This window comes from Plectrocnemia conspersa, unplaced genomic scaffold (genome assembly GCF_051122295.1).
Source record: "Plectrocnemia conspersa isolate PC_06_02 unplaced genomic scaffold, ASM5112229v1 ptg000011l, whole genome shotgun sequence".
NCBI classification, from domain to species: Eukaryota; Metazoa; Arthropoda; class Insecta; order Trichoptera; family Polycentropodidae; genus Plectrocnemia; species Plectrocnemia conspersa.
In genome coordinates this window covers 8,970,473-8,984,770 of record NW_028277175.1, presented here as the reverse complement: position 1 = coordinate 8,984,770, position 14,298 = coordinate 8,970,473, and the positions used below count along the sequence as shown (strand labels likewise).

Here is a 14,298-nt window from a genome sequence, read left to right as displayed (position 1 = left end):
CAGGAGTAATGATACGCAAATCGAACGTATATCCGTATTGTGTGCTTTAAAGCTAATATTGAGGCCGTAATCCCAAACTTGCAATCTTTCTCAATTAACTCTCGAACTGACTGTGTTAACGCAAACAGAGTATAGACATTATATTTTTCATATATATTGACGTATTCTTAAATATACATATATGTGTATATTAATTATCTATGATCAGAATTTCGCTGTGTGCAAGTTTCGTTTACGCAATATTCACCCAACCCCATGGGCCTGACTTAGAAGTTTAACCTCCGAATAAAATATAGTTACCTAGTCTGAATTAGGAGCCAAGAAATCATACAAATCATACGAACCCCAGACTTGGGTAAGCTAATAACTACATTAATTGATAATTAGATAAGAAGAAACTGCTCCGAGTGGGAATCACAGATTGCAAAATTTATAAGGGTTTCCACAGTTACGCCATGAAATTTGCATGTCGAAATATGAAAAATGTAAAGTATTAAAAGTTATTATTAACAATTTTCTCCACTAAAGCAATATTACTTACAATAAGTGAGAATCGAATGAAGCGCATCTAAACAGAATTTTGCCCAATAGAAGAACGCAAAAAACAATTATCACTTCTCAGAAGTCAAAAGCAATAAAATTGTGACAGCGATTTGAATATACTTTAACCAATGATCTCATATCAGAAGTTCCTAGCAATATCGGTAAGGATAACTATCATATTTTTAAAACATAGTGTAATATCCAAGTGCAGACAAACTATGGAGCAATATGTGAGACACGACGTGTCTGTACTTCTTCTACAAATTTTTTTCATTGTGAGTTGAGTTGGTTTAGTTTGCATTTTGGACTTGACCTAATGAAAGTTCTAAGACTGTAATTCATTTTAGAACTATCATTAGATTAGGTTTGGGTTTGAGCAGCAAATGAATGTTTTGGAACTGTCAAATTGAGTTTCATAGACATTATAGAGCAGCATTATATTTTCACTAGAAATATATATCTACTGGTGAAAATATATTTGGACTTCACTAGTGAAAATATAACTTTTCTGAAAAATTACACATTCACCGTAACATTTATACATTGCATGTAAATAAATCATAAGTATGTAAATGTATATACCTATTACTAACTAAGGAAAAATTGAAACCATATAATTTTACTAGCACCTGCCATATAAATTATATTTTCATTGGTAAAAATATATATTTACCAGTGAAAATGTATTTCAATAAGATTTCACTAAAATGACTTGTTCTAAAAAATATTTTCGGAGTAGATTTGAGACTGCCTTTTTTAGATTTTCTTTGAGAGATAGCCCGAGAATTTTTTATTTAAAATTAGGAACATCATTTCAGCTTTTAAAGCTGGGAAAGTGAACATTTTCTTTAATATTTCGATATCATTAAATGACGCATTTTTCTAGCCAAATTCAAGATGGGGCAAATGCCCCTCCCCAAATGACGTCTCTGGTCAGGCCAAATGTCTGGAGTTTTTCAGGAAGTAAGAACATTTGCCAAACTGGTTATAAATAATGGTCAAGGATGAGATTTTTAATAAAATATGGAGGACTAGGGAACAAAACCTTATAAGGTCATACAACTATAGGAAAGATGTATGAATTGAAATCAACAAATTTATGTAAATATTTTATTATATAATACCGAAAAAATTAAACTATATTAATGTCAATCAGATAAAAACGAAAAACAGTCGAATACATATTGTTAATATATAAATTATAAACTTAATCGCGAAATAAGGTGGAACAATTGTCTTTAGGTCAAAAAGCGACCTCAAACACATAAACAATCATAATTTAGTCAACAATATAACACATGGTGGTGTAAAGAATTATAATATTTCAACGTGGCAGTGACCGGTCTTATTAAGACGACCGATGTAGTGAGAATAGAATGCATCTTTACGACACACTAACTACTAAAATTGAGCATCATACTTCTCATTTTTATACTAAGCAAAATAAGCAGAACGTACTAAAATAAAACATTGTAATCTTACTTTCAAAGCATCACTTATCAGATAATATACTAATTATTATTAAAGATATATAGTATGTTTGAACGTACTTTCTTATTATGAAGAAAAATACTATTTGGACGTATTCGTACAAAAATCGTATTACAATGTATAAACATTACTAAACAACACGCAAACATAACCTAATTTACATTGATACAAACAAAAATATGAACTTAGAATGTGTTGAATAACATCAAGGGTTTGAGTCTCTTTCCAAGGCAGCTATATTCTTTCCGGCATGTATAAATAATTATTCGAGGTATGTTTTGTATTCACTTTTAAGCTATGTTTATTTCTATATAAAAATAAATATTTCACGCACGTCTATATTATGTAATTGCCATGAAAAAAATTTAAACGTGAGAGCCTCAATAGACTTTCTTATGTATAAATAAAAATATAACCGTGCGTTTAAAGGCATACTGTGAAAAAATTACAATCTACTTATGGTGTCTTATGATTGATCAAACTTCATCTATAATTAAAAAAATAACAGTATTAGTAACTAGCAGTATTATTTTTACATTAAAATAGTTATTGATGTAAAACTATTAAATATACGATTAATTCTTAACATCAAACTAAATAAAAGCAGAACTCATTCTCTAAACAATTTAGTCACTTTTACATTAACGTTTGTACAAAATGTTAATTTTAAAATTTCTCTATTTGAATATATTAATTTTTAAAAAAGTGCATACATAATAAATAAATTTTATATGTACAAAACATTCTCGCATTAAACATATTTACATTAAAATTTCACTCGATAAATACTGTTTCATGATCGTTTGCGCATAACTTAAGTTACACTAAGTATAATTACCGCCATGGATGTATACAGTGTATAATGCCATTTGATTGATAAAATTGACAATACGCACAAATCTTTGGCTTGGTTTCGAGGAACATCTCAAAATAAAGGCAGACATAATACTAAGTCGGATATACATATTTTACAAAATATGATGAGAATCTTCAGTCTTATCATCGGCGATGATGGCACGCTCGAAACATGTTAAATTACGTAATATTTTATACATAACATCCTTTCGCACATACAAGATATTAAGTACTCGAATAACTTTTATGCGGATAAATGGGGAGTTGATTTCAGAGCGCCAACCACGGATGGTGCTGCAGTGACTCTTTGGATCTATCTCCGTAGTCATAGGTGATTTCTTCGCCGGGCATAATATCTTGATTGGCCAATAGCACAAGATAAGGTCTGCCATCCATGAATATAGTCTTTGTGACGAGATTGCCATTGCGAGAGTGGTTTACCAAGCGTCCGAGACGACCAGTCTCTGCTGTTGCATCAATACTGAAAAAATTAATAAAATACAGGTATTTAGTTTATTAATTTTAAAATAGCAGTTAATCGAATTTGTCAAAAATTGCATACCAATAATTTTGGTTGTTATGTCTAAAGTAATACATGTAACAACCAGTAGCGTGATCTTGAGCATAGTGAGCCTCCCTTTCGCGTGCCTCTGCAGTATCGACCAATTCGCCCGAATATTCAACGACAAACTCGCCTCGGTGAAACTTTCTCGATGCAACAACACCTCTACCTTTACCATCGAAGCAAGTTACCTTGAAACATATATCACATAAGTATTCATCAAAACTGGCAAATGAAACGTAAGGTGTAAAAAGTATAAAACCGCACTTCCAAGCCCTCCTCTGTCTGCTTTTGAATGGCAATTTCAATATCCCGCCGCTTTTGCTCCATGACCTCTTTCTTAGTCTTCCTGACGCTTCTCCTGATTGGGAAATAATCGGTCAACTTATGATTTGTGGTGCCATTCACAGGTTTTTCGACTTTAGCGATGCTTAGCATCTTATAGTCGACATCTTCTTTTATCTTTTTAATTTTCTCTTTAGGCTGTTGATATGTGAGTCCGTTATCTAAGACGTCCAACTTCTGCTTAGTGTTCAATCTGTAACATATACACATCAGATTAGCATTTCATTATAATTTTAACATGAAAAAGAACAAATTTAATTCAATACTAACTTTCTTCTCGACCGATACTTATTCTGGCCAAAATCTATCTTTTGGACCACATTTAAATCCAAATTGTCACACAGACTAATACGGTGTGGTGTTTTAATATTTTCCTTAGATACAACTGCAAAACAATCAATATTTATTTACGATCAGATAATATTTTTTAGCAATATTTGTTAAATAATTATTACCACATCTCTGTAAGGTTGATGCGTGTTTACGCGGAGATAAGCGTAGATTCGGTGCAATACCCTGATCATCATTATTGTCAAGCTCGACACTGTTACTGAAATTAAACTCATGTACTCCGTTTTCGGTCTTAACGAATATATCAGCTCCTTGTGAATCATCCGAATTGCCATTGTCTCTCTGCTCATCATTGTACAAAATCGTACAACTCTCCTTTTTGAATATATTATTCAGAATGAGCTTTTTCTTATCGGCCACCTCGGAGTAAATGACATCATTTATATTGGCGATATCGAATTTAAAATGTCCCTCGTCCAATTGATAATCCTTGTAGTCATCATCATCGTCTTCCAATGAGTCGCTTTTGTAGTCCTTTTCTTTTTGAACGTTTTGGAAACAATTAGCGGTGCTGACGATTTGAAAGTAATTTGTGATGTGGGCGGTTTTCGGCGAGTCCTCTTTTATAACCTTCTTCACTCGGTTGTTTCTGCGAGATCTGGTAATTGGCGGCGAGAAGTCGGTGAGGCCGTTTCTCTCTACTTTGCAACAGGAATCCATATTGGGCTTATCTTTCAGTGAGCTCTGGTTTTGGGTGTCTTTTTTCTTAGCTGCGATGCTGTTCGTTTCGGTGGTTGTTTTTGCAACGGCTTTAGTTCTTCGTCCTAAAACATCAAGCAAAATTGAAATAAAAAGACAATGCAAATATGTTTGACGTATGGAAGTGAAATTGACTATGAAAGTATGATGACTGATAATATTTGCGATAAAATTTAGAGCATTAAAAACGAAACTTAGCTGTGTAAACTTGAAAAACTAAAACCAGCAAAAATCCATTATGGAAAGTAACTAAATCACTTAAAAATGAACACAGAAATTCTACGGTTAAAAACTGGAAATATAGTTGACACAGATCAGGATAAGGTAGAGATGTTAGCTGACACTTTTACTGTATCGTACGAACTTATTAAAAAATTTAAACCAAGTAAATAGATCAATAAGAAAAATAGAAGCATCCGCGGTAGATAAGGATTTAATTCGCAAAATTGGCTCATAGGATATTTTAATGTTATTAAAAAATTGAAAAATAAAAAAGTACTGGAATTGATAGATTAAATAACACCTTCCTGGAATTTGCATAAATTACTTAAACATCTTGAACTACTGCCTATATTTTGAGTATTTCCCAACAATAAAAAACCCGATTAAGATCCTACAAATCTAATTAGTAATCGTCCCATCAGTTTATTACTATCATTTAGTAAAATATTTGAAAAAATAATTATATGTTTAAAAGAATCTTTGGGGAATAAATTTATTAGCGAACAGTTTGGTTTCTGCAAAAAATACGCGACAATACATGAACTTAATAATTTAATGGAGCACAAATGCGCTAATTTTAATATGAAAAAATGTACAGAGCTTTTAATGTTAGATATAGAAAAAGCTGATTATTAAACTATATAAAAACAAAACCCATATATGCTGCACTTTATACGCTGATACCTGAAAAGCAAAAACTATGTTGTTTCACTAAATAATGAACACTCGAATCCACGAAAAATTCTATCTGGAGTTCCTCAGGAAGGTTTACTCGGCTCTTCTTTATCTTATATAAGAATGATATCCCAAAAATAAAAAAATTCGCATTTATCTATGTATGCTGACGATACAGCTATTTTAACTAGTGCTTATGGTCTTAAACTAATCGCGAATAAATTACAAAAATCTTTTAAAATCTTAAATAAATATTTTTAGAGGTGGAAAATAAAAACCAACCGAATTAAAACAGAAGCAATTATTTTTACAAAACGTGGACAGACTTTGCCACCGCCTCTCCTAAATGAAGATGGCAATAACGTCAAATGGAAAACAAGCGTTAAATACCTAGGCTTATACCTGGACTCAAGCTTAAAATTAATAATCATATTTTGGAATTTAGCTCTAAAGGGCGTGCCACCATTGCGGCCTTTAGACCAATATTTGATAGAAAGAGTGCGTTAACTATAAAAAATAAAATTTTAATCTATAAATAATTAATTAGATCCATTTTATCACATGCCTATCTGGTGTGGAATAACACCAGTAATACTAACTTTCCAAAATTACAAGTCATTCAAAACAAAACTATAAAAATAATATATAACACCTTTTTATACTAAACTTAAAAAAATGTATATTAGCCTTAAAATAGCAACAATACCAGAAAATATAAAAATATCGCGCAAAACCGCACTAACCTCGTGTATCAGTGGCTACAATAAAAAACATTAAATTTATATACAAACACATATTGCTTAAGAGGCTAAAGACAACATATCAATAATTACAGTTCTTCAATGAAATGTACTCCAACTATCACTAAATTTATTGTTTTTTATTTTATTGTTTCCTGTATTTTTACTTTTATTTCATTTAAATTGAAAAACGATTTTTAATATTTTCCTTATATTATAACCACAAACGTTTTGACTCATACTCTTATTTTTTATTAAATTAAGCTAATAACTAATTGTAAACATGAAAATGGATATAAACTAGTAAAATATATATTTATTATGTATAATTAGTATGTCTGTAAATTATTTATATTATCGAAATAAACGTATTTAAAAAACAAATATGGTCAGAAATGTAGGACAATAATAACCAAAGGTGATAAAACATGATAGGCTTATTGTTGTTTGCATACAGTATATATTCCAGTTTTACAGGTTAATATCAAACATAAGAGTCAATACCAAACATAAACTAAAACTTAATTTCGTATGACAATGGAAAAATTGTCCTAGTACAAAAAGTTAACCATTTGCAATCGGAAAATTTCGCCAGTCTGCAAACCAGTCGGAAGCAATTTGAAGAGCATATAAAAAAACAAACATAAAATTCGTATATTTTTTATGTAATTTTAGTCATTCTTTTTGTACTTGTAATACGTTAAGAACTATACGTAGTAACTTGCCGGTTTTTAAAAACAGGGCTTGAAAAACCTTTTTTTAAACATTGCAACCCTAACAAATTTTTTTGATTTGAAACTGCCTTAGTTACAATTAAAACGAGATGAAATATTTTAATAATCGGTATACATACACATATTTACATATTATATTTAGGTTCGTTTTGAAAATATTTTCGATTGTTGTGCATTTTGTTTTCAATATATTTTTTCGAGTAAGGATCAGATACAATTATTCCCATTAGGTCTAAGTCTCTTTAGTTCTGCAGTGCCTAACATTTTTTTAACATGAAGGATATTCATTGTCAAAACACAATGCAAGATGTTTTGGGGTAGAAAATTTAGGGATGAAGCTCGAAAGTCTTTCAGCTGTGGGCTTAGTTCCAATAGCTATTTCATGTGATGCTAAGAAAGTATTAGAATTGGTTTCCCAGAGAATACAAATTTTTAACTTAGAATTAGCATTCAACACAGTTGCAGCTACAAAGGACGGTGCCGCTGTAATGAAAAAATTGGCAGATTATCAATTATAATTAATCAACTATGTTATTTACACGCCATACTTTTAACTGTAACGGATGCGCTGCATAAAAATTAAAATATCACGAAAACCGATCCATGTGTTACAAGCTAAGAATTGAAAATTATGATGGAGGAAATTTTAAAATCTTTTGAACTTTTACATTAGGATTTTGAATTCCCTGTTTTTTTAATTAGTAATTTTTCACAAAGTCTTCATTAGAAATAACATTCTTTAGAACCATGTGCAACAAAAAATGGGAAAAAAATTAAGACTAATTCTTCACCACCAAACAAGACGAAAGTTTAGAAATCATGTTGGAAAGGTTCATAACGTTAGTAGAATGTATAATTTTTACTTTAAATATGCTTTTCAAATTTGGAATGAATATTATTATTCTAACATCATGGATCTTCATAAAAGATTGGGACCAGTAAGTCTGGAAGCCGAGGTCTTGGGACTAAAAACAAGCAAATCAAAAATGAATGAACTGTAGTAATAAATCAGTTATTAGTGGAAAAAATCAACATCAATAAAATAAATACCGTTCTTAGAAAGATACACATCCACACCATAGTAATTATAACTTTTTGTGAGATTAGAGGTAAAACATTCCGAACATTGGTCTGAAAAGATCAAAGGCAAACTATGGTGCACATATGATTAAAAAATAATCAAATTATACATTGAATGTATAATTTAAGCTAATTAAATAAGCAACAGCTTATTTAATTAGCAATATTAGGACTTTTTAACTTACAGGTTCAACGGCATTACATAAATACATGACAAACAAAAATTTATACCTAAGATATAGTAGACCAAGCAAATGATTTACATGAAAATGCCAAAACATAACGCAGTTTTGTAATACTTATCAACACAAATTTTGGATGTGTATTTAAAAATAATCTTGCATGAAACTTTTAAAGGATTGAAAGGGTGGACAAATATTTTGACGGATATAATTTCGAATCGGTGAATTCTTTAAAATTATATAAATTGGTTATTTAATTTAGAACTTTCCACATAATGGTAAAATATTTGAAAACTATAAAACATGCTCACAGTAATGGTAACGTTACAACCTTTACAAAAATATATATTAGTTAAATACTAGGTAAAAATTTTGATCTGTAAAATGCTTTCTTTTAAAATCAATAAACAAGGAAGAACGATTGCGAAAATAAATAAAAAGCAGGACAAGACAATAAACATTGGAATAATTTTAAATGTTGAGGAATCGGAAATTATTCTACTGACAAAAATGGTAATGAATTATTATAAAAAAAATATTTCTCAATTTGATTTTTTCAATGAAGAAGAAATGTATTAGTTGAATTTTTTTTAATATAATATGACATGGACGCCAAGCCGTATCTGGGTGACAGTTGACGCAATACATTCCGCACTGAAGACTGAAAAGTGCCTCGAAGCAGAATTATAGAATTAAAAGCGACTATGTAACCCGAAACGCTCGACATGGCGCGAAAGGTCGCCACGAAGCGCAGGGCGCGTACGGCGAGGACGGTGCGGTCGGCCATCGCGCCTTTGCGTCCGCCTCGCGAAACGCGCTCCTCGGCGAATTAACGATAGGTGTGATGTGTTACCGCGGTGCGTGGTCAGTTAGAGCATGGATCGTAATTGACCTCGGGCCATTGCGCTCAGGCGGACCGATGGCGAGAACCGAAGAAGACTGCGGACGAAGCGGGCCAAACACGGCCGCCGTTCAAACGCCACAGTGTTGCCACTCGTGGCGGATAACTTCGTTGCGCACCGCTTCGGTTGCGAAACGCGCAATCGTAACCACATGTATAGCGACCATTGTGTTTAAACGATACAAAATTATTCATATAAAAATATGTTTATTTCATTTTTTTTCTTTTTTTAATTATTGCGTTACGGTCATTTTAATATGGAACAGCATGCGCCGACGCGCACGTTGGCGTGCGCGTCGATCGAAACGGTCACTCTTATGCTATACAACCATGCACCGAATTTCGACACTGAAAATTTCATTTTGGAAATCAAGAAAAGACCTGCTTTGTATGATTTATCTTCCGACGACTACTCCAGCAAACACATAAAACACAACTTTCAAAAATGTTACTTACCTAAAATATTCACATAAGGGATTTAAAAAAAAGTTAGAATAAAACCTGATCGTGGCAGCAGGTCTGACGAGAGGGGGGACCAGCCGATATAAGTAACCGAGACTTGCGCGATCGATGTATTTTTAATTTTTACATAAGTAAAAAAATCTTATCTATTAGTTTATGGCTTTTGCAATTATCCATGGGTCACAGCAAAAAAAATGAATTGGTTTTCATTTACAGCATTTGCTTTTCATTTTCGTTAAGACAATAATACGCATGATTATGCGAATTGTGAGTTTTTAAATATTAAATTTTAGCTGCCATTTTTTCTTTTCGGCGCTCAATTTTTCTCTCGGCAGTTATTGTATATTCGACAAAAATGCAACTAAAAATAGGTTCTAAAATCCAAAAATGTAATTTGAAATTTCTCTATATTATAACCAATGTGTTTAATAAATATAAGTTTTCGATTTATGCGATGTTTAAAAAATACTATCTTTTTTATATTCGCTGCGATTTTATACTATGTCTGTGTTTACATAAAATATTATGCAAGAGGTTGCATAGATAATTACCCACCATTTAATATTTTATTGTTAGTCGATAATACACCAAACGATTCACCGTTTGACAATAATAAAAACATTAAAATAATGTTCTTTCATTCAAATACAATCTCTATTATCCAACTAATGGATCAAAGTATAATACAAATGTTAAAAAAGTATTACATAATTCTAAAAAGTATGTATGACGAAAGTAACTATGTATGTAGAGTATGACATTCATTAACTATTCAAACTATTGATAAAACCATAATTATTGCAATCGTTTCCTTTTATAACGACTCAAATGCATTGCAATTTGTTAATACCATGTATAAAAAATGTGATAGTGTTAAAGGCTAAATAAAAATAATTATTTTGTCTTTAAAGTTCTGGCATTGTAGATGCAATTTGGACTTCAGCTTAATTCAGAATATGCACTATTATTAATATACTATAGGTGTCCCTACTAAAATCTGAACATCTGCAGTTACGTATTCATAAAATATCATTTATAAAAAAGCACAATAATTTTTTCATATCCAAGATAAAAATTAAAAATACACCCAAAATAAATAAAATTAATACCCTAAGGGTGTTTAATGTAATAAGTTTTTTTTTAATATCAAACTTTGGAAAGAGGTGCGCGCCGAAAAGCAGATTGACAGCTGGTCTTTTGACATTTCACTTATAGGTTAAGCGATTCAAATGTCAGCATACTTTGATAGTACCCAAAATAAAAATGAGCCACGGAAAGTGTCTCTCGCGGGAAAAATACTCATCGGCGTAACAGGAGGAGTTGGAATTGGCTTGAGCGTCATTTGTTACCCGTTTGTCGCGCCGGCTTTGAGAAAAGTTTGTTTACCCTATGTTCCGGCTACCGAACAACAGGTCCAAAATGTACTTCAAGCTTTGAGAAACCGATCCGGAACGTTGTTGGACATCGGATCCGGTGACGGTAGAATCGTAATAGCTGCTGCAAAAAGAAGCTTCGACGCTTCTGGAGTAGAATTAAATCCGTGGCTCGTCCAGTACTCAAAATGGAACTCTTTATTGAACGGAGTGAGCGCCAAAACGTCGTTCTACAGACGCGATTTATGGAAGTTTGATTTGAAGCCGTATAATAACATTGTGATATTTGGAGTTCAGGAAATGATGGATCAATTAGAATTAAAAATACAATCTGAAGCGGAAAACGGAGCCGAGATAGTCGCTTGCCGATTTCCTTTCCCAACTTTAAAACCCAGAGAAGTGATCGGAGAAGGAATAGATACAGTGTGGCGGTACAAATTAGAACAATGAATTAAAAAAAAGTTAATTTATTAGTGTTACAAAATATATACAATGATGTAATGTTTAAAAAACATAATATACACTCAAAATCTTCCGCTTCTTTTACGACCAGTATACTTAGTATCGGCTTTAGTCTCTTTCCCTTGCCTCCTCCTTCTAGCTTTCTTTTCCAAAATCCACAACCTCGATTTCTTCAAATGTTTTACTTTCATGTTTTTCTTTTTATTTTCCCTCATTGCATAAGCGACTTGTTCATCGACATCTCCCACCTCAGTACCTATATAATTATATAATTATTAATACAAATTATATATAGATACAGCTTAATATTACATACCTAAAGCTTTAGGCATCTGCATAGAACCTCCGGTCATCAAAACGAGGAAATACTTTTTAGCTTTTGTTGAATTAGGAAAGTCCACTAAGATACCGCCATAAAAACCTGCTTTCATAGCCTGAGAAGTGACTAATTCCATTTGATTGGAATTTTCTGGATAGAATTGAAAGACGACTCGAGCAGATCGGCTCTATAATAAATTTTAAAATTACTTTTGGCTAATAAAAAGTAATCAACGTTAAAATATACTCACGAGACATGCAAATAAAGTACTGAAAAATTTATACAATCTTTGCACTGGTTTGTGATGAGATTGATCGGCGTTACAAAGCCACTGTAAAGCGCTGACAGAAATAGCGCCGTCGAAAGTACCAGCTCTGAATGGAACGCCTTGTCCCATATCAGACAGTATTAAATCTCCTTCCGCTTCTCTTTCCAAAGCAACGCCTGAAATAATAATATTAAATAACCATATTTCATAATTAAATATAAAGTACTAACCGAGCATCGAAGGAGATATATCAAAGCCCGTCCATATATGTCCGTTTTCTTCGAGCACGCTTCCCGATAGTCCAGAACCGCAGCCGATATCCAACAAATATGAAGGCGTATTTTCAGGTAAAACTAAAAGCTCTAAACATCGTTCAGCCATGGTGCATTGAATATCAATCATTCTTGAACTGTAATAAATATTGTTTTCAAAATTTCTATATGTATATATGTAAACAACTTAATTTTACTTACTTTTGTGTGTATTTACGCGCTTCTTCCTCATTGTAAAACTGAAAGTTATAAAAACGGTTGTTTATAAACAATAGAGAATTAAATATATACATATATATATGAGCACTCACGATTTCTGGCGGAGCTTGATGTTCCGGTCGTTTCGACATCTTGATTGTTATCTTTACTCAGAAAATAACCTCAACTGTCAGTCTCGTGCCATGCTAAAGTGCTACCATATGTTAAAATATTTATGCTCCAAATAGCATATTTTTTGTCCAGCTGTGCAGAAAATTAAATTACATATTGCGAACAAAACAGATTGTTAATAAATAAATAATAATAAAAAATATTGAAACCATAATATATTATAGCTTGCAACGGGAAAAATATCAACAACAAAAAAACGATTTTAATTTATTTTAGTTTCCATCTTGTTTTTAATAATATTTATTTATTTAAATCCTGTTTATGATTACTAGACATTTGACCACACGATATTTCACTACAAGAGATTTCAACACGAAGACATTTCACCTTTAGACACAACGACAATTCACCACAGTAACAATTGAATGTATGTATGTATTTACCACTTGGTTAGCCTATATATTTATAAATATTAGGACTTTCGCTTTTCTTTTCAGATTCCTCTTATTTTTTTGTAGTTAATTCTTCAACTTTCGACAATTATTTTTAGAACAATTTTATTTCGGTTCATCGCACAGTTTGTTAGCTCTGACCCTATGCTAAGAAATGCAGATTTGAAGTAGTCGCTATTATAATTTAAACATGAGTTATCAAATTTGAAACATCGCGCGATTCAATATGATTGTGCGAAATCTAGTTTATCTTCATGACGCTATTGTGTATATTTGTGGTTGTATATAGGGTAGTTTATACAAACTTAAAAAAAATAGATTTATTAATTGGATTGATACAACAGCTGTAACTTATATATTTATCTGTATCTCGAAAGTAAAAATTATAGGTCCCAATTATGATTTTCTCAATTTATTTCAATGCAGAGTAAATGCCTTTATAGTTAGTTGTGAATCAGTTTTTCTTTTCCTATTTTATTGCTTTTTAATTGGTATATGATGCATATAAAAAAAATATTGTTTGGAAATCGTCACCAGTGTGTGATTTTGAAGCCGAGTACACACTAAGGGATTCTGCTGCGATAATTTGTTTCGATATATTCTGAAAACAAGAAAGCTTTTTTTTTTAAATTGAAAGGTGCTAAAAATTTGTCACGCATTTAAGAAAAAAGTCACGCACCGTAGCTGGTTACAGTTTACATCCAAATACTAATGATAATGGACTAAGCACATATTTTTTACTTACACTAACTATATGATTATAACTATATTACTTATATTATAATACGGTATCTATTACGTATCGTATGAGTACTCTTAAGAAATAATCTTGTAATCATCATCATAATAATAGCACTCGAGATGATTATTATTCATACTAGATTAAATGTATACAATTAGGAAAAAGACAAAGCAATTGTTTTTTTACGACCTAATTAAGTCTAAAACGGAAACGCGAATCATTGAAATTAGTCATGACG

The 14,298-nt window shown here is 31.6% G+C and overlaps 3 protein-coding genes across 4 annotated transcripts; 1 reads left to right on the top strand and 2 right to left on the bottom strand.

The window, feature by feature from the left end:
- Window positions 1–1,639: 1,639 nt before the first annotated feature.
- Window positions 1,640–9,577, bottom strand: Set8 (SET domain containing 8). 2 transcript variants are annotated; one of them, XM_088197770.1, is made up of 6 exons: window positions 9,333–9,577; window positions 4,252–4,911; window positions 4,067–4,181; window positions 3,719–3,989; window positions 3,452–3,642; window positions 1,640–3,370 (listed from the first exon to the last, which is right to left on the bottom strand). In XM_088197770.1, the coding sequence occupies exons 2-6, from the start codon at window positions 4,805–4,807 to the stop codon at window positions 3,160–3,162; spliced, it is 1,344 nt and encodes a 447-aa protein (XP_088053896.1). In that variant the 5' UTR covers window positions 4,808–4,911; window positions 9,333–9,577; the 3' UTR covers window positions 1,640–3,159. The 2 variants fall into 2 exon arrangements, with proteins under 2 accessions (XP_088053896.1, XP_088053895.1); XM_088197769.1 differs by having other exon boundaries at window positions 9,372–9,569.
- Window positions 9,578–11,044: 1,467 nt separating this feature from the next.
- Window positions 11,045–11,748, top strand: LOC148229382 (ATP synthase subunit C lysine N-methyltransferase). Its single transcript, XM_088197768.1, has one exon. The coding sequence runs from the start codon at window positions 11,072–11,074 to the stop codon at window positions 11,663–11,665; it is 594 nt and encodes a 197-aa protein (XP_088053894.1). The 5' UTR covers window positions 11,045–11,071; the 3' UTR covers window positions 11,666–11,748.
- LOC148229381 (18S rRNA (guanine-N(7))-methyltransferase) lies at window positions 11,667–13,002 on the bottom strand. Its single transcript, XM_088197766.1, has 6 exons — window positions 12,848–13,002; window positions 12,738–12,775; window positions 12,495–12,673; window positions 12,247–12,440; window positions 11,994–12,183; window positions 11,667–11,933 (listed from the first exon to the last, which is right to left on the bottom strand). Exons 1-6 carry the CDS (start codon window positions 12,884–12,886, stop codon window positions 11,740–11,742), a joined length of 834 nt encoding a protein of 277 aa, XP_088053892.1. The 5' UTR covers window positions 12,887–13,002; the 3' UTR covers window positions 11,667–11,739.
- Window positions 13,003–14,298: the final 1,296 nt, after the last annotated feature.

What these genes read in the sequence shown, in the direction of transcription:
- LOC148229382 (XM_088197768.1), top strand. Translation starts at nt 11,072, where the DNA reads ATGTCAGCATACTTTGATAGTACCCAAAATAAAAATGAGCCACGGAAA.
- LOC148229381 (XM_088197766.1), bottom strand. Translation starts at nt 12,886, where the DNA reads ATGTCGAAACGACCGGAACATCAAGCTCCGCCAGAAATC. An exon ending in GCGCGTAAATACACACAAAA is followed by an intron (nt 12,674 to 12,737) that starts GTAAGTAAAATT and finishes TATTTATTACAG; the next exon opens with TTCAAGAATGATTGATATTC. An exon ending in TATATCTCCTTCGATGCTCG is followed by an intron (nt 12,441 to 12,494) that starts GTTAGTACTTTA and finishes TTATTATTTCAG; the next exon opens with GCGTTGCTTTGGAAAGAGAA.
- Set8 (XM_088197769.1), bottom strand. Translation starts at nt 9,534, where the DNA reads ATGTGGTTACGATTGCGCGTTTCGCAACCGAAGCGGTGCGCAACGAAG. An exon ending in AGACAGAGGAGGGCTTGGAA is followed by an intron (nt 3,643 to 3,718) that starts GTGCGGTTTTAT and finishes ATATGTTTCAAG; the next exon opens with GTAACTTGCTTCGATGGTAA. An exon ending in CATAACAACCAAAATTATTG is followed by an intron (nt 3,371 to 3,451) that starts GTATGCAATTTT and finishes TAATTTTTTCAG; the next exon opens with TATTGATGCAACAGCAGAGA.